Source organism: Gigantopelta aegis, chromosome 12 (genome assembly GCF_016097555.1).
Source record: "Gigantopelta aegis isolate Gae_Host chromosome 12, Gae_host_genome, whole genome shotgun sequence".
NCBI classification, from domain to species: Eukaryota; Metazoa; Mollusca; class Gastropoda; order Neomphalida; family Peltospiridae; genus Gigantopelta; species Gigantopelta aegis.
This window is the reverse complement of record NC_054710.1, coordinates 41,442,782-41,464,113: the sequence shown is the minus strand read 5'-3', so window position 1 is coordinate 41,464,113 and position 21,332 is coordinate 41,442,782. Positions and strand designations below refer to the sequence as shown.

Sequence of the window (21,332 nt, the reverse complement as noted above, 5' to 3'; positions counted from 1 at the left end):
ATAATTACTTGCATACCAAAACCAGAAAAATCAAAACTTTTGTTAAAAAATTGGAGGCCAATAACATTATTAAATTGTATTTACAAAATTGCTTCTGGATGCATTGCAAATAGGATTAAAAAGGTGTTGGACAAACTTATTGCAAAAGACCAAACAGGGTTCATTAAAGGCAGATACATAGGCGAAAATATTAGACTAATCTATGATATTATGCAATATACTGAATTATATAAAATCCCTGGCTTATTGCTTTTAGTTGACTTTGAAAAAGCTTTTGATTCTGTGTCATGGAAATTTATTGAACAAACTTTGGAGCTTTTTAATTTTAAAATATCAATAAAACAATGGATACAAATATTTTATAAAAATTCAGAATCTAGAGTAATGCAAAATGGTTTCTTGTCTGAAAGCTTTAACTTAGAACGAGGCTGTAGACAAGGCGATCCTCTCTCCCCCTATATTTTTATAATGTGTGCTGAGATACTAGCAATATTAATAAGGAATTCTAAAGAAATTAAAGGTATTAACATAGAAGGTGAAGAATACATAATATCTCAGTATGCAGATGATACAACCTTCATGTTAGACGGATCTCCCAAATCTTTGGACACAACTCTAAGAATATTAGACCAGTATGCTAATGTTTCTGGTCTGAAAATTAATTATTCAAAAACTAAAATTATTTGGATTGGTAGTAGAAAGTTTTCCAAAGAGGTATTTCATCATTCAAAATGGAAACTAACATGGGGTGAGGAAAATTTTAATCTATTGGGTGTACAATTTTCTGTTAATATTGAACAAATTAGTATAAATAATTTCGAACAAAAAGTACTTCAAATGAAAAAATTAATAAAACAATGGTCATCAAGGAAGTTGACTGTTTTGGGTCGAATTGTTGTTGTTAAAACTTTAATAGTACCACAAATAATTCATTTACTTATTTCCTTACCAAATCCACCTGAAGTAATAGCAAAACAAATAAATACAATGTTGTATACTTTTATTTGGCAGAACAAACCAGAATGAATTAAACGAGAAGTATTAGTACAAGACTATAAAAATGGAGGCATTAAAATGTTACATTTTTCAAATTTTTGATTGCATTAAAAGCCTCTTGGATAAGAAGACTTTTTTAACCACAAATTCAAAATGGAAAACTCTATTCCAGGCAATAACAGGACTAAAGACAGAAATTTTGTTAAATTACGGTGATTATTTCCTTCAGAAAAAACAAAAACTAATTAAAAATCTGTTTTTGGAAAAATGTATTACAAAGTTGGTTAAAGATACAACAAAAACAGACTTAGGAAAATAATGATGAAATAATGAGTACATTTGGTATAATAGTCATATCATTAAAGATGATAAACCTATATTTGTATAAACACTATATTGAAAAGGCATAATTTTATACAAGATTTATTGAATGAGCAAGGACAGTTTATGGATTATGAAGTTTGTAAAAGCAAGATACAATATAAAATCACATTATTTTATGTAATAAGAGCAATCAGAACATTTATTGGCAATATAAAACTGATAACCAAATATTTGTACCTTTGAACAATCCAATTTTCCCTTTCAATCTAAGAATTTTTCTAAAAAGATACAAAGGGATGTAAAACAATATACCAATTATTGAACAGGAATAAAGTAATACCTACATCACAAATAAAATATTGTAAACTGGTTGTACTTTTTCTCCACAAATATGGGGATATTATTTACAGTTTACCGTTTTCAGTTTTAAAAGACCCCATCTTTAATGTGGTTCCAGTATAAAATCTTACACAGAACAATAGCAACAAATACTTTTTTGCATAAAATAAAATATATAGATTCTGATATTTGTCATTTTTGTTATCTCCAACCAGAAATATTGGAACATTTGTTTTATAATTGTACAAAAGTTGCTGAAGTCTGGAAAGCTGTTGAATATTGGTTACAAGCCAAAGATGAACACATCTCATTGGACAAAAATATAGTTTGTTTGGACTTATGAATCAAAAATACAGATTTATTAATTGGCTAATTATTAATGTAAAATATTACATTTATAGAATGAAAATTCAGAAGTCTGGACTAAATGTTGAGGCACTTCAAAATATAATAAAAGATAAACTGCAAATTGAAAAATATATATTGTATAAAAAATGTCAGTTCAGTGAATTTGAAGAAGTTTGGAGACCTTGGCAAATTTTCTTTGAAACTAATGGTTAATGGTTATAGTTTGGAAATCTGTTATTATTATTATTATTATTATTTCATTTTATTTTCACTCTCTCTCTCTCTCTTGACTTGAACATTCGCTCTTTTTTTTCTTTCTTTTTTTATCTGCCCATATGAAACCTGTAATGTAAAGGTATTATATATTGGTTATTTTTAATAGAGGTTATTCACGTCACATCATTTTGCTTCCCTTGTTGAGAATAACCTCTCTATACATGCATATTTATATATGTACATGCAGGGATTTGTCCAGGATTTTTCACCAAGGGCCCGTAGCAGATAAAATTGGGAAAACAAAATAAACAATGAAGGCACATTGAGAATTTTCAATGCCTGTTTCTTCTGGGAGGGGGACCTTTTTGGGGTACCAGAGAATGTCTGGATAGATCCCTGACATATAGGCCTATAAGTAGTTGTATTATAGACTCATACTGTAAGTAATGACTTCAGGGCCCCAACCCTGACATTACCAAATGGTTTCTGGGGTAATAAAAATTTGGAAAAAAACAACAACAAACAAACATATGTGGTGTTGTTGTTTTAAGACGTTTGATCAGTATAAAGTGTTAATGGTTTATGTTGTTTTAGATAAACTTCACCATATCTCCGTAAACGGTGATTTAGACGCACAAACTGTTTCTGTATCGACTTCTATTCGATCATATACCCTGGACTGACACCCAGTAGCCAATATTCCTTTGTGTTGGGGTGTCGTTATTAATTTAACCATTTCTTTATTCATTTAATTATTTATTAAATCCTTCACATTTGTTAAATTGTCAAACTGCTTAAATATGTTTTATGTAAGGTACTTGGTCGTATTAACTTATAGGGTGCTCTCGTTTAAAAGAAGGAAATACATCAACTACACATTTTGTCAAGGTAAACAGTTACAAATGTGCAATTTTCCTTTGAAAAAAATATTTTATATTAAATTACGATTTGGTTAGTTTGTGATTCATTCATTCTCCTCTATGTATCCACATTATATGTTAAACTTTAAAACATTGACACGTTATTTGCTTCTTAACGTTGGAAGTTAGAATCCATAAGTAATGATATCCCATATGTTTCCGATGGTTACCAATAATTGAATTATAGTTTTCGGCAGTGGCGTAGGAAAGTGCCAAAACGTGTGGGGTTGGGGGTGGGGGGGGGGGGGACACACGTTTATATTTACACACTTTTACACGTATAAAGCAAAATATCTAAAAAGTAGGGGATATACATGCCCCCTTGCCCCCCCCCCCCCCCCCCCCCCCATCCTGCTTCACACGCCAGTGTTTGGTACATTTGTTTCACATCTAATAGGCAGTGTTGTTGTTTTGTGTTGTTTTTGCTGGGTTATTGTAAAACATTTATTCAGTCGAACAACAAAACAAATTAATTTACAATATTGACTAACACTTAATGTAGCCTAGTCAGAAATGACTTCTTTGACGTAATGTGTGCTCTGTACTAATACTTGATGTAGTAACTATAGACTTAGGAAGGGAGTTACTCAGTAAATTTATGCAAACAAATCTTAAATTGGCTGTAGCTTGACCATTAGGTCAAGGGGTATTTACAATAGCATAACTGTACAGTAATGTTAACTAGGACTTTACTCACCTAGTTCAAGTTATCTCCAGCCCTTCCCTTATTGATATTGATATGCAGGGGAAGGCTAGAGGAAACTCTGTGTAATGCTTTGGCAATCATCAACAACCAAATGGTCGCAAGCTACTGTGTCTAAAATACACGTTTTCCTAAATCAGATACCACAGCTTTAGTTTGATTATTCTTGAGTCCAGTCCTGACATTAAACTTACATGTTGTTAACCAGTACCAAACTTACATGTTGTTAACCAGTACCAAACTTACATGTTGTTAACCAGTACCAAACTTACATGTTGTTAACCAGTACCAAACTTACATGTTGTTAACCAGTACCAAACTTACATGTTGTTAACCAGTACCAACATTACATGAAGAAACCTGATGCCTTCATGCAAAACAAGCCTGCGCTGTACTTTCCTGTGGTGACATTGAGCAAAGTGAAGTCACAGTTATGTCATAGCTAGGGGAGGGATAAGTATGTCATTATAAACCTTGACATACTCAATACTGGACATAATTGTTGGTATTATCAACACCCTATACAGGGCACAATATTTCACGAGAACCGTTGTTCTGTTAGCGTGTCAGTTATGCAACTTTAAAATCAGGAGAACCACCAGTCGGTTTCATGGTGAACAATTACATTCTAAAATTAAAAGTACTGTTATATCAGTAATAAAAGTGAAAATAGTTTGTTTTTAAATACATTTGAACCACCAATGTAGCACAGAACCATAGTTCAAAAGTTTTAGGATTAGGTAGGCCTAACTCATAGGTTACGAGAACTATATTCATGTAACTGAACAATCGGTTATCTAAGTAAAACTCACCTGAACTAATTATCGGTTACCTAAGATTTTGAAATATTATCCCCTGCCTATAGTAATTCACCCCACCTCACCCTTTCACCCCACCTCACCCCTTTCACACCACCTCACCACTTTCACACATGCATTTACACAAATACACACACCATGGGCAAAAATCCCAAACTTTTGAAGACAATAAGAAATTCATTATGCTACTAGGAATAACCTTTTGTGGGGTAGCTGCATATTAGGCTGACAAAAATATGGAGTTTTAGCGACCTGTATCTAATCCATTCATCTATTAACTTAAATTGCTGATCAGTCAATTATTTTATTTTAATTGCAGGTGTTTGCTATGGTAGCTGAACACAAACACAAACGTGTCAACATACTCAATATGTGACCTGTGAACCGTATCAACCCTGCTCACTCATGACAGTCATGACAAAACCAATATGTTTGAATAGATCAATCTTCAATGTGGAAGAAACCAGTAGAAACTGGAGGTTCAGTGCAGCAATGCATGACTGTAAGCTATGGGCACCTGCAGATTATTTACCATAAACATGCCTGATAAAGTTATTTGTGAATTATCTTGTAAAATGGGACTGTATTTTAATATATTATGATTGTTACATAGTTAAGTGCATCAGAGTCCTTATTTGATAACAAATACCAGTACCATTCCTTAATGATAGGGTTACTTAATAATAGACTATGAACATTTTTGATAACATACATGTGTACCAGTTTAAATAATTACTTAATAACAGACTTAAGACCAGTACTTAATATTACAGACTTAAACCATTACTTAATCAAGCTAAGACAAATAATATCAATATTCGACCACAACTTAATAACAGACTTAAATCGTTAGTTAATAGCATACTTGGAGCATTACCGGTACATAATAATATGCTTAAATAGGCCTATTTAATAAAAGACTTGCCAGCAAACTGATAATTAAATGTAATAATAGATAACTCTGGGTAAATATAATTTGTATATAAATTACGTTGTAAATTAGATGATGTTTATCATTTATTGTATATAGTGAGAAATATTAATAGTACAAAGCTGTGATCCTTTTTTTTGTTGTTGCAATAGTTAATTATTTAATTGTTGTTAACACTGGTGTAAACTTCGTTAACTAATGAAGACATGGTTTCAAATACATTGTTTTCTTTCGTGGCTTGGTGATTCACTCTGTTAGATCAGATATCCCAAGGTAGCAATCTCAAAGAATGGTTAAGAATCATTTCAATGTTCTGGGTATTCAACCTGGAGCTAGCGAAGACGAAGTTAAAAAGTCGTTCAGGTCTTTAGCCAAAAAATGGCATCCAGACAAAAATAGTGCAGCTGGTGCAGAAGATAAATTCAAAGAAATTGTCGGATCATACGAATATCTGTTGAGCAAAGACAGGCGGGAAATTCTGGCACGGGATCTCACCCGACCTAAGGAGGAAAAAAACCCCACAGCCGACACCAAAAAATACACATCTTCTTTCAGCTTTGCTCAGACATTTGGAACCTCTTACAGTGGCGGGAAGACAGCCCCTAAAAATGGTGAGAAGAAGAAATTTTCGTCGAAAACACAAGATTCTCAGTGGAGTAAATTCTTTGGTAAAGACAAGCCGAAACAGAAGAAGACAGAACAAACAAAGTGGTCTCAACCCAGTACAGAATATGACCATGATGACACTTTCTCTCAACCTTCAACGTCTGGTACAAACAAAAAAGAACCAAAACCTAATTACTCAAACGCCTTCCGGTCCTTTGTTGATCATTTAGACAATGAGTTTGATACGTTGTTTGGCAGTCGGGATTCCTTTTCCACTTTCTTCGATGGGCCGGATGCATTCACAGCATTTTTTGGTGAAGCACCTTATCCCGAGCAGAAGTCTAAATTTAAATCCAAACCTAAAGCGAAAGCAGCACCTAGAAACGTTGCCCCAGAAAGGGGTGCTACTGATGGTCTGGATGAAGAGTATCTGTTCTCTCCACGCAGTCCGGGTAAACCGAGAAAGCCGAAAAGTCCGTTCAGATTCAGTATGGACTTCGATGAAGAGGAACGCATGAAGAGTAAGTGCTGCCTTGTTCAGGTGTGTGACACCCAGTGTATTCATGCTGGGGTGTTTGTTAAACATTCATTCATTAATTATTCAGATGTGTAAAACTTTTTTTTTTCCCAACTTATTTCAGTGCTGGTATCCAACTAATATTCAATCACGCTGTCCTGGGCACACACCTCAGCTATATGGGCTGTCTGTCCAGGTTAGAGGGTTAGCTGTTAGTGAGAGAGAAGTTGGTGTAATATGTGGTCTTAAACCTATCCATTGAGTCGTTACAACTCGCTCTGGTTGGGAGCTGGTACTGGGCTGTGAACCTTGTACCTACCAGCCTTATGTCCAATGGCTTGACCACGACACCACCGAGGCCGATGGTGTGTAAAAAAAATTATTTTGATTTAATAGGTACAGGATGTTTCTTGTGAGTGGATGCAACCTTTTAAAAAACCATTCACTTAAATTTTAAATTCATAAAGGAGTGAAAATTGCCCTCTTAGATTTAGTCAGGAGAGTAATAAATAACTTACTAGATTTAACAGAGTGGTACATGTACATGTAGCCTGTAGGTTTTTTTGTTGTTGTTTTTTCAAATAAACAATGATAATTTTGTAACTACTGATCTCTATTAATATAAAAAAAAATGACATTGGTTCCAACATACATGTACATGCATTTACATCTAATGTTCTACAAAAGAAAAAATTGAAAGTATTGAGGTGGGTACTGTTCATTATTGTTTGGTTTATTTTTGATGTTTATTTCCAATATGCAGACCTACAACTTGCATTACAATTTATTTATTTTTCTCAATAATGTTTTTCTTTCTTTCTTTTTACAGGTGGCTATAAAGAACGTTGTATTTACTGTGGAAAACCATTTCCTCTTCACAAGCTGGTAATATTTCTGTTATTTAGTTCTTTCGGATGTTTGCATTTTAAGTGAATATGGTAAAGTGCTCGCTTGATGCATTGTCGGTTTGGGATAGATCCCCATTGGTGGGCCCACTGTACTATTTCTTGTTCCAGCCAGTGCACCATGACTGGTATATCAAAGGCCATGGTATGTGCCATCCTGTCTGTGAGATGGTGCATATAAAAGATCCCTTGCTATTGATGGAAAAATGTAGCGTGTTTCCTCTCTAAGACTATATGTAAAAATTACCAAATGTTTGACATCCAATAGCTGATGTTTAACAAATCAATGTGCTCCAGTGGTGTCATTAAACAAAACAAAGTTTTATGTGAATTTCTTATTTGAGACTTGACACTAAAGAATATGTACATAATATATAACATATGACTTTCACATACAAGTATAACTCGTAGTATAAGTAACATGAGAACAGTGGTATTATACATGTAAATGTATGTCAATGTGAAGGGGATTTTAGAGTAAAAAGAATGCAAATAATTGTAAACTTGATAAATATGTCTTAATCTACAATTACCATGGTCGAAAAGGTCCATCAACAGAAATTTTGAGCCTGCCTGTGGCAATTGTTTTTTATAGTGACATTTGCAGAAAATAAACTTGACTGAAAGGTTATTCTGCTTATGTAGACATATTTCAAATGTGCAAGTATTAAGTACTGGCAGATAATATACACCAGGTGTATACATTTTGCCATTATTGGTATATGCTCCCTGGCTACTGCAATTTATATCCGAATGACAGCAGTTGCTGTGCCTTCGTTAAGTTCAAGCCCTGCTGTAGGGATAAAGCATTGTATCATGACATGGGAGTCAGTAATATGATGCATCAATTTTAACTAATTGTACAGTATACAGTATATTTTCAAAAATTAATTAATTGTTTATTTATTTCAGCATTTAAATACTGAAATAAATCAATAATTAATCAATTAGTTAATTAAATAAATAAATATTAATTCATTTATTTTACTTTTTTTCAATATATTTTAAACACAATTTATTGTTTTAATATAAATATATATATTTTTTAATTTAATTTAATTAATTTATTTATTGTAAGAGTGCTCATGAGGCGAGGTGTGGAAAGTTTCCTGACAGTTCTAGTGAAGATGAGATGTCTTACTCGTCTGACGAGGGATACGGGCAGTCGAAACACCCAGGCGACTGGCGGGCCGCACACCGCGATCTACTGAACAAAATACGCAAAGACAAGGAAGCTGCTCGCAGGAGGGAGTCATACGAAAAAGATGGTAAGGGCCATTCTAAACTGTTCATGTCGTGTGGGTGTTCTTTTGTTGACCAGGAGGTGTGACATAGCCCACTGATAAAGTGCTCTTGATACGTGGTCAGTCTGAGATCGATCCCCATCGGTGGGCCCATTGGGCTATATCTCATTCCAGCCAGTGCATCAATACTGGTATATCAAAAGCTGTGGTATGTGCTATTCTGTCTGTGAGATGGTGCATATAAAAGATCTCTTGCTACTAATGGAAAAATGTAGCGGGACTATATGTCAGACTTACCAAATGGTGGACATCCAATAGCCAATGATTAATAAATCAATGTGCTCTAGTGGTGTCATTAAACAAAATAAACTTTCAACAAACTTTGTTGACCAGAATACGGACTTAGTGACAGATGGCTTACCTGAGGTGTAATGGGTTGTGAGATCTCTCCCAGTAAGCTGTCAGTTGGCAAATTTATTCCATTAATAAAAGCTGACCAGTTCCAATTGTTTTCAATTGAAGTTATTATCAGTAATTGCCTAGTATACAATGTATGTTCATTTGTTGAGCAGAATACAGACATAGTGACAGTTGGCTTACCTAAGGTGTAAGATCTCTCCCAGTAAGCTGTTATTTGCCAAATATAAATTCAAGTTTAATCTGGCTCATTTATTTCATTAAAGGGAAAGACTCTAGTTTCAGCCCGTGAAAATTAACACAAAGTTTAGTTAATCTACAAACCTGTAACACATTTGGATAAATTACAACTGAGTAAAACATGAGTCTGTGACTTTGAAATGGTGAATTGTTCTCTATAAACAGACTAAAAATAGACTCCATAACTGTTACCTCTCAGATGCACGTGCATTTTTAAAAATATGAGAAATGCATTTTGTGATATTAAAAACACCAGGATGACCAAAAACACTTTAAATGTTCGGAAATTGATTAAACAATACAATCTAAGTAAAGTATGATTTCAGTTAACAAAAACGGTTTTAATAGTCCAAAATATGCCTTAGTGTTTAAAAACTAGGGTATGTCCCTTTAATAAAAGCCAATAAGTTCTGATTGTTTTGAATTGAAGTTATTATCAACAAGTGCCTTGTGCATCAAAGACAGTGGTATGTACTGAAATGAAATATTTTATTTAACGATGCTCTCAACATGTTTTATTTATGGTTACATGGCATCAGACATATGGTTAAGGACCACGCAGATGTTGAGGGAGGAAACCCGCTGTTGACACTTCATGGGCTACTCTTTTTGATTAGAAGCAAGGGATCTTTTATATGCACCATCCCACAGACAGGATAGTACATACCATGGCTTTTGTTAAACCAGTTGTGGAGCACTGGCTGGAACGAGAAATAGCCCAATGGGTCCACCGACGGGGATCAATCCTAGACCGACCTCGCAGCAAGCGAACACTTTACCACTGGGCTATGTCCCGCCCCTTGTGGTATGTGCTGCTATGTCTGTGTGAGACTAGTGAGTGCATACAAAAGATCCATGTTTCTTTCTTTTATATAAGAGTAGCCTACATGTATGTGATGTCAGCCGGTTTTTCTCTTTTTGTTTTTCATCCAAGTGTTAAAATATCCATATGTTAGACACCAAAAATTGTCATAGTTTTTAAATGTGATGAGGTGTCGTTAAACAAACATTCCTTTCCAAGTAAATAGAGGTTATTACCAGAGTGTTTTTCGGTATCGTCAATATATATATTTTTCGGTATCGTCAATATATATATGAGGAATAAAAATTGTATTATGTGAGCCTCTGGCAAGAATAATACCTTCTTTTTATTCCTACTATATGATACCAACGATACTGAAACATACAAGGGTATTAATCTCTTTATCATATAATCTCAAGCTTAACACAACATGTTTTTGTGAACTATACACAACTATAATTCCAGTCCACCATTACTATATATTCAAATGATGTAAGAATAGGTGACGTGGTGTGTTTTTGACAGTGGCGTATCTACGGGAAATTGTGCCTATGGCAAGCACTGAAATTGTGCCCCTGTTCAAACATCTGACATCTATCTTTTAGATAATGTCTGACTTTAATAGAAACTGCTCAGTGGTGCCCCCCTTCAAATGGCACCCAGGGCACGTGCCATACCCTAGGTACGCCACTGCTTTTTGAATGAAAATGACATATCAGTTTAGTTATTCTTACATAAAAAATCAACTATAGTGCTGAACTCTAGTTTTTTCTGAACGCTGGAAAGCTTCCGATGTAAGGTTGCTATTGAAATGTTTTTTTAATAATGACTGAATTCATACATCAATTATGGAGTGTCACTATAGTACATTTGCTTAAATGTCAATAAACGTAGTGTCGTCACCTCGATTAATTTACGTCTAATTTTCACATTCCCAGTCTGGAGCTCCACGCGGTAAGACGTGTTTCTTTTGCTTGTGCACACTGCACGTGCTTTCGTGTGCTCGACTTGGGGATCCTTCATTTTGTTGTTTTTGTTTCCTACTGGGATGTATGCAGCCATTGGAACTGATTGAACGCTGAAAGCTTCTCATTTCGACAGCCTGCACCACCAGGTTGGATTCTTTTTTAGCGAGATTCCTTGCCTCCGCGTCATTTCTCCGTCTGACCGTCGACTTGGTTTTTTTCGTGACTCGTATGACGACCATTCTGCAGAACGTCACGATTGTTCGCGTTTAGTCTCTACATGTCCGAGCCTGTCCTAGCAGCACTGGAAGATTGACTGCCCCACTCTAAGAAGAAATAGGAAGCGGAGTCAGGCCCTACTACTCTTTTTCTAGACTTTACCTTGCTTTATAGTGATACCATCTCGTATCTTCCGGAGTCGGGCCCGTCCGCACCACTATACCAACCCATGACGACAGGACTATACCCTAGTCTGATACTCTCTCTTGTTCAGACGGATCCGGCTTCTCAAGATTTGTATTTAAGCACAGCACTACACCTTCAATGTCTATCGACTGTCAATCTAGGGGTTTTCTTGACGGGATGCAACCCATCTCGTCCCTTTAAGCTGTGCACCCAAACGGCCTTAACGAGGCCACTCGCATGGACATATCGATTGGACTTTAAACTTTTAGATCTGCGTTCAAAATTTTATGTCGAAATTACTTCTCTGTTTTTTTAATATTATTAAATAGTCCGATCCTCTCTTCTTTCTCTTATTTAATTTTGGACTGTCCTTCTAAAATGCTCCAAATTATATAAATATTCAGCCGAGCAGTCAATTCTTTTCATTTTTGGCTTGTAACCTTTTTTTATTTTTTTATTTATTCTATTAACTTTTTTTTTACTAATTGCTATTTTCAAAATTCTGCCCATTTTCAACTCTAACCCCCCCCCCCTCCATCCCGAGTCAGGCCACTGATCTTATCGGAGGTCGGACTTGGGATGGGCATGTTCGAAACCCTAGTGGTATATGGGCACGTTAAACTAGTTAATTTATCATTATCATCATCTACTTTTAAAAGTATGTGATATCACATACTTTGATTACACTGGATATGCTAGCTATTATATGATAAATGATGTTGTTATATGGTGAGGTGAGACATAGCCCAGCGGTAAAAGCGTTCGCTTGATGCGCGGTCGGTCTAGGATCGATCCCCGTCGGTGGACCCATTGGGCTATTTCTCATTCCAGCCAGTGCTCCACAACTGGTGTAACAAAGGCCGTGGTATGTACTATCCTGTCTGGGATGGTGCATATAAAAGATCCCTTGCTGCAAATCGAAAAGAGTAGCCCATGAAGTGACGACAGCGGGTTTCCTCTCTCTCTATCTGTGTGGTCCTTAACCATATGTCTGACGCCATATAACCATAAATAAAATGTGTCGAGTGTGTCGTTAAATAAAACATTTTCTTCCTTCTTCTTCGTTGCAGCCGTGATCCAGTGTCCGACATGTGGTCGCAGCTTCAGTAAGCTGGCTGCCGAGCGACACATTCCGTTCTGTCTGGAGCGCTCCAAGAGGAAGGACCCCGCCTGGAATAGCCCTGGGAGGTCCACCACTAACGACGAATACACCAAGTTCCAGAGATCACAACAGGTTTGTAGTTACTGACCTGCCTCAGTGGTGTCGTGGTTAGGCCATCGGACATAAAGCTGGTAGGTACAGGGTTTGCAGCCCAGTACCGGCTCCAACCCAGAGCGAGTTTTAACTACTCAATGGGTAGGTGTAAGACCACTACACCCTCTTCTCTCTCACTAACCACTAACCACTTGCCCACTGTCTTGGAAAGACAGCACAGATAGCTGAACCTTAATTGAATATAAACATGAAAATATGTTGAAATGAATAAAAATGTAATGATTGAGGTGTATAACACCAAATAGTTTACAGGTGTAACATAAAAAATCAACCTCCAATAAAGAGATTCGAACCACGGACTCTCAGTATGAAAAAAAGGTTTGCTTCATTTAATGACACTACTGGAGCACATTGATTAATTAATCATCGGCTATTGGATGTGAAACATTTGGTAATTCTGACTCATAGTCATCAGAGGAAACACACTACATTTTTCCTAATGCAGCAGGGGATATTTTATATGCACATTTCCACACACAGGAAAGCACATACCACGACATTTGACCAGTTGTGGTGCACTGGTTGAAATGAGAGAAAAAAACCAGTCAGTTGAATGGATCCACTGGGGTGGTTCAATCCTGCGACGCATGTCTAGCACTGTACCAACTGAGCTAATAGGGAAATTCCAGCTAGCTACTGCACTAGGAACACTTTATACCAACAGTACTACATATCCCCCACTACGTCCTGGATCTTTGGGCCACCGGCAGTTAAACTATTATGATTCATGACTGGGTTATAATAGTATATGTATTCTGGTGTAAAGAATACCCTGCTAGAACTAATTTACATCAATCGTCATTTATCCATTCGACAATAAAACTTTGGAACAACCTATGAGCTGAAATTCAAAATTGTCAAAACATATCTTCATTTAAAAAAGCAATAAAACCCGATATCTCATTAGTTGCAGCGTATACTATTCATTTGGTAATAGAAGAGAAAATGTATTGCATACTAAGTTAAGACACAGGTGTAGTGATTTAAAAGCAGACTTATATCGAGTTGATCTTAGCACCGATTCCTCGTGTAGTTGTGGATATAATTTTGAAAATATTTCTTTTTTTTCTTTCTGGGAATGCATTTTATATAAAAGCCAAAGACGCACTCTCTGGAATTCATTGCAAAGATTTCAGCCAATAGATTTACAACTAGTTTTAAATGGTAAGAGTGCTCGGATCGAAGAAGACAATAAAGAATTTTTTTTTCATGTACATATATTATAAGTATATAAATGAAAGAAAACGTTTCCCTTAATTAGTAAATAAAGTATGGATTTTAAAATTATTACTATTTATTTATTTTATTGCTGTTATTATTTGTGTAGCTACATGTATTATATAATCATTGCGATGCCTTGTTTGTGTTTTGTGTTTTCCTTTGTCTAATTATCGGACACAGAAAACTTTATTGCATCTTTTTCTGTTTCCTTTATTATTATTTTTTCTTTCTCTTTTTCAATATTATTTATTTCTGTTCATATTTAAATTGCAAAAATATATTACTGTCGTAACATGTATGTATTATGGAGAAGGCCTAGTAAGTTGTATAACTTGTGCCTAATCCATTTGTTCTTTAAAAAGCAATAAAATATGTTTCAACCAAAGAATGTAGTCCCTACATCGGCTCTAAATGTAACATTAAAAAAAATCAACCTCCAATGAGGCGATTCGAACCATGGACTCTTAACAACTGAGCTAATAGGGAAATTCCCACTAACTACTGTGTATAGTGTCTAAATAACCTTATGTTTAACACCAAACATCCATAGTTTTATATATATATTGAGGTGTCATAGAAAAACACACAAAACCCATTGCTTATCATTGTTTCAGACTGCTAGGAATGGCTTTAAACCACCAGAGAACTCTAAGACATCTGATGACACGGTGCGGGGTTCCAGTGACAGAGCCCGACAGAACAAAGGTATTAACATTTTATCCTTTGGATTTTTTACATCCAACATAATTCCATAGATACCAACCCTAGTTGGTGTGTCATAGGAATGCAGGTCTTCAAAAATAGGAATGTTATCGGTGATGGCTCAGGAGCGCGTTTTTCGACATTTTGGTGTAAAGTCAAGTTCAAAGCCCAATCGGCAAACATCGGGGCTGTTCAGAAGACTGTCTGCTAGACTGGTTTATTCTATATCACCAGGCTTGCTATGCTCGCTATTCAGAATCAGTACGTTTAAAGAACAAGGCAGGAAACCAATCTACGATTGTTGACGGTGAAGAGGGGAAAATGCTCCATTTCTCCTGTGTTAACAACATTTGTGCCTTCCAAAATACGATCCGACACCAAATACGTGAAATTACACTTTTCTTTCTAAAAATTGGAATTTCGAACAAGATGATCATAATAGCATAATCTATGCTTTAAATTCATAATGATTCTGCCAAATTCGTAATTTTTGGCATATATGTAATTTGATATTTGGTTCAAAATGCAATCTGTTATTAAAGCGCAAAGTTATTCAACATGTTGGACAGTGTACTCCACATATTGTTTAAGGTGGACATATTATGACAGGTTTTTAATAACCAAAGTCAACAAAACACTTACAAAACACCCACACTATGCGCAGTGTAAAGATGTAATCTGGCATGGTGTGCCACTTTTCGCCAGTGTTTTGTAACATGCGTCCACCACTCAAAAATAAAATCAACCAATAAAACCTTAAAATAGTCAGGATTTTTTGGGATGGGGCATTCTCAAATGGCGATCCCCGTCAGTGGGCCCATTGCGCTATTTCCGACTGGTACATCAAAGGCCATGGTATGTGCTATACTGTCTATGGGATGGTGCATATAAAAGATCCCTTGCTGCTAATTGAAAAGAGTAGCCCATGAAGTGGTGACAGCACATTTCTTCTCTCAATCTCTGTGTGGTCCTTAACCATATGTCTGACGCCATATAACCGTAAATAAACTGTGTTGAGTACATAGTTAAATAAAACATTTCCTTCCTTCCTTAAAATGGTCTAAACTGATAATTAGAAAAAGTGTTTTTCTTTTTTACTCAGGTGGCAGGAAATCGTCTTTCAAGCCATTATATTTTCAACATTTTTCGGGAGAGCATGCTGCCATACCCTTCTAGGAGTTTTGACTGCCTTGCATTATTATTTATAACCTGCTAAACATTATGTCATTTAAACAATTTTCTAAATAAGCCTATGTAATTTTCAAGATGTTTTGGGATGGGGCATTCTCATCTATGATATCCAGAAATGCATTTCAAGTTATTTTAATATAGTTAAACTTAACATTTCAGTAGTTTTGAGGTGAAATATTTTGAGATCAGAATGTTTGTACTTAATCTGGGTGTGATTGTTTTGGGCACAATGTTTATTGCCTCAACTGATGTATTCTAAGTCTTGATCGTATAGATTCCGTCTTGTACATATATCACAGTTGGTAATGATTTTACAGTTTGGATTTTATCTATACAATTATTGTGTTAATGTGATTCAGTCATCAAAATAAAACTTCTTTCTTTCTGCAGAGTCATGGAGTCGTGAAAAATCAAATCCCACCAAACATGTCCCGGGTTCTAGCCAGACGTCAAAACCAGCAGAAGACAAACCAAGGTAAAATTATGTCAAGTTTATCAGTATCTTTTTTTCTTGTTGCCAATGTGGATACTGAGATCTATATTCTTTGTTATCCATTCTGGATGAGGTTTCTGAGTTTGCTCGTCAGTATAGGGATTGTCCTGTGAAAAGCAAAAAAAAAAAAAAAAACATGTCGTGTTCCTCGCAAGTGAAATAGAAATGCATTTGCTAAAACCACTACAAAGAATTTCAGGTCATTTTTGAATAGACAGATGTACCTTATGCATGATTATTTTAAACTACTACTGAGCTCAAGATTTTGTTTTATTTTAATTCCATGATAATGTTTTAAGCAATCTGATTAAAATTAGCTCTACTGGTCGTGGACTCCCATGTCCAGGTGACATTTCATCTATAAATAACAATTTGAATATCAACCATTTACACTTCGCCTTTTATAACGTTATTCGGGAGCATACAAATTCTAAAAATATCGGGCGAGACTATTTATGCAATACGCAGACTTGTTGGTCTATTTCAACATTAAAAAACAGGGGGAAAAGTGCAGTAATAAACTCTGGATTGTATACTAGTATAAACAGATCTTTTGGCCATACTATCACAGGTTTTTTCGTCTTGAAACAAATTTTATATAAAATTTTATATTGAAATTAGTTTCCGGCATATTTGGCAATTCACCCGAATCATTTCGTATACCCTCGGCATAATCTTTTCAAATCATTGGCATGATTTTGCAAGTAACGTTTTGATCGGTCAAATGAAAGGTCAACTAGACATTAGCTCCAATGGGGTGCTGTTAGATCCACAGGTAATAGTAATTAACCAGTGGAACTAATTTTAATTTTTCATACACTATCCCAAAGCCACACCTCACCCTGTGCTGTCTTACTTCTAGCAGTCCATTTTTTGTTTGTTAAAAGACTGATGTCTTTTGGCCAAGGATGTGCATTTTGGTTTCATAGGTCATTCTAACGGGGCGAGACGTAGTCCAGTGGTAAAGAACTAGCTTAATGCGCGGTCTGTTTTGGATCGATCCCCGTTGGTGGGCCCATTGGGCTGTTTCTCGCTTCAGCCAGTGCACCACGACTGGTACATCAAAGACTGTGGTATGTGCTATCCTGTCTATGGGATGGTGCATATAAAAGATCCCTTGCTGCTAATCTAAAAGAGTAGCCCATGAAGTGACTACAGCGGGTTTCCTCTCTCAATATCTGTGTGGTCCTTAACCATGTGTCTGACGCCATATAATCGTAAATAAAATGTGTTGAGTGCGTCTTTAAGTAAAACATTTCCTTCCTTCCTTTGCTTATGTGACATTAAATAAACATTCCTTTATTTTGTTCTCATTTTGACAGTTGATTGTTTTTTACTTGCAGCACCAGTAAAAACGCAGATGACGCATCATTTGGAATCCACGGTTTGGGTTCAAGTCCGATCAGAAAGGCTCGGGTTGCACAAATTGTCAGAGGAAGTTTGGTAAAAATGCCAAATTCACGTGCAGTTGTGGAACAAAAAAAGTAATATGATTTCCATGAACATGTAAATGAGTGAAGCAAACTGATGCCAAATACATGTATACTATGTTGCAGTGCCAAATGATGTAGACCCTAGATGCAGATTTGATCAGCAATGGGTCTAAAAGTCACTCAGACTGTATGCATCTATATACAAAACTTTTTTGACCAAGGGCTGTCATACGATAGTATTCCAAACACGGGTGCAGAAAGGGTAGATATTTATCTAGCCCGCCGGACCAGAACAAATTAAAATTTACTAGCCCACCAGAATTTCTACTAGCCCGCTAGTCTATAGGAACAATATATTATTAACAATATTATATTATATACAGTGTCTTCACTTCAAATGATATATATATATAGAGATATATTGATAAAAGATTCAGAACATTTGGTAAGTGGTTAACATCGAACATGGGAAATGAAATCAAAAAGACAGACACACCGTCGGACTGGTAGTTGCATTATTTAACTCGTCCGTCAGAATTTTTATTCGCATTTGGCGAGTGGGTGAGTACTTTCTGCAGCCCTGCCAAAGTACAGTAACATGCATTAGATATAGCAAATCCACCCTAGAACATTTAGCCATTCAGGATAGTACATGTTCTCTGACAAAAAGAAATACAGCAAAACCCCTCTAAACCAGACATCCATTGGGATCAAGTAAAAAGTCTGGTTTTAAGAGGTTTATCATTTAGATAGGTTCTGTACTGTACTGATACAGTGTGCGAGATTAAATTTTTTGGCCAGTATCCCATTTGGATACTAACATTTCAAAATCTGGTATCCCACCAGAGAATTTAGTATTATATGGCATCCGGTGGGATACTGGGTTCTTGAAGTCTGGTATCCAAAATTAAATTCTGGTATCCCCGGGATATCGGGATACCATTAATCTGGAACACTGGTGATATTAAAAAAAGGGACCGTGAAAAGCACCTGGTGTTGAATTCTGGTTTACAGAAGGTCTAGCTTTAGGAGGTTCCACTGTACATTGTTTCAATTATCCAATAACTTTACATTTTGAGGACATTTGGAAGCTCAGAAAAGGGGCTATGCACCCTTATCACCCACCCCTTTAATCCATGTCTACCCTTTACATCCCCACACCCTCGGTACTGAAGTTCCTTTGACTGAATTTCTGCGTGAAACTGGTTTCATAATATAATACAGAGATGATAGAATTTTTTATTCTGGAGTATTGTCAATAAAATTAAAAATTGTTTTCAAAAGAAAAAATGCACAAGGGTCAAAGTAGACACATATGCAGACTAGAAAGTGCATTTTATTTTGTAGGGCATAAGGAAGGGATTCATTGAATAACTCACTTTTGTACCACTTTGGGTTAAAAAAGCAAATATTCGTTATTGGCTTTGACATTGAGTATTTTTACATGCCCCTATACCACTACGGTTTCAGGCATGTCCATCCTGGGTCTGGTCTCTGGATAGTCGTTGATCTGACACAGGACAGAATCATTATTGGTATCTTTAGTATATGTCTACATATTAAGGAGCCATCCACAAAGTATGGGCATCCTGAGGAGGAGGGAGGGAGGGAGTATGGGCATTACATGTACATATGAAGAGAGTACAGAGGGAGGGTGGTTTTACTGACAGAGTAAAAATCCAAACTCTTTAATTGTATCCAAGTTACTTTTTGTGTTGAAGCTACATTGGGGGAGGGGGTAATGATCAAATGTATAAACTGTGTACAGTGTGAACAAGTTTCAAGAGTTCAGTGAATTAGGCCTCATGCCATTGTTTTCTGTTACTTGAAATAAGGACCTGCCAATTCAAAATCATGAAATCAAGCGAAAATAAGATCATCATTGGAAAGCCTCTACTCACCGGGGGTATTAAAGGGGTAGACCCCAGTTTCAACCCGTGAAAACTAACACTATGTTTAGTTAATCTACAAACCTGTAACTCATTTCGATAAAGTTACAATTGAGTGAAACATGAGTCTGTGACTTTGAAATGGTGAAATACCCTCTAAAAATAGACTAAAACTCGACTCCATAACTGTTTCTTCTCAGACACACATGCATTTTTAAAAATATGAGAAATGCATTTTGTGTTATTAGGATAACCAAAAACACTTCTAAGGTAATTGATAATCTAAACCATAAAATCTAAGTAAAGTAAGATTTCAGTTATCAAAAACGGCTATAATAGTAAAAATATATACCTTAGTTTTTAAAAAACTAGCGTATGTCCCTTTAACATCATTTTAAATTGAACCCCCCAGTGATTTCTTCTGTCCCCATTGATAAATACTATCCAAAGTGAATTGTACTGTTCAAAGTGATATTTCTACTTTCCTTAGTGATTTCTACTGTCCTAAATATTTTCTACTGTACAAAGTGATTTCTTCCATCCAGTTATTTATACAGTCCAAAGTAATGTCTACCATCCAAAGTGATTTCTATTATTCAAAGTGATTTATACTGTTCAAAGTGATGTCTACCATCCAAAGTGATTTCTATTATTCAAAGTGATTTATACTGTTCAAAGTGATGTCTACCATCCAAAGTGATTTCTATTATTCAAAGTGATATATACTGTTCAAAGTGATGTTTACAATCCAAAGTGATATATACTGTTCAAAGTTATTTCTACTGTCCAAAGTGATTTTTACTGTCCAAAGTGATTTCTATTATCCAAAGTTATTTATACTGTCCAAAGACATTTCTACCGTCCAGTTATTTCTACACACCAAAGTGTAATGTCTACCATCCAAAGTGATTTTTTACTGTCCATTAATTTCTATTATCCAAAGTTATTTATACTGTCCAAAGAGATTTCTACCATCCAGTTATTTCTACAGACCAAAGAGTAATGTCTACCATCCAAAGTGATTTATACTGTCCAAAGTGGTTTCTAGTTTCCAAAATGATTTTTACTGTCCAAAATGAATTTTAGTGGCCAGAGTGATTTTGATTTTGACTGTAATTTCTACAATCCAAAGTAATTTCTACTTTCCAAAGTGATTTTTACTTTCCAAAGTGATTTTTACTGTCCAAAGTGATTTTTACTGTCCAAAGTGATTTTTACAATCCAAAGTGATATATACTGTTCAAAGTTATTTCTACTGTCCAAAGTGATTTTTACTGTCCAAAGTGATTTCTATTATCCAAAGTTATTTATACTGTCCAAAGACATTTCTACCATCCAGTTATTTCTACACACCAAAGTGTAATGTCTACCATCCAAAGTGATTTTTTACTGTCCATTAATTTCTATTATCCAAAGTTATTTATACTGTCC

The 21,332-nt window shown here is 35.6% G+C and overlaps 1 protein-coding gene across 1 annotated transcript; it reads left to right on the top strand.

Moving 5' to 3' along the window:
- Window positions 1–5,732: 5,732 nt before the first annotated feature.
- Window positions 5,733–19,588, top strand: LOC121386797. The gene is made up of 7 exons (XM_041517812.1): window positions 5,733–6,722; window positions 7,548–7,603; window positions 8,702–8,891; window positions 12,767–12,930; window positions 14,808–14,898; window positions 16,477–16,561; window positions 17,923–19,588. The coding sequence occupies exons 1-7, from the start codon at window positions 5,885–5,887 to the stop codon at window positions 18,065–18,067; spliced, it is 1,569 nt and encodes a 522-aa protein (XP_041373746.1). The 5' UTR covers window positions 5,733–5,884; the 3' UTR covers window positions 18,068–19,588.
- The last annotated feature ends 1,744 nt before the right edge of the window (window positions 19,589–21,332 follow it).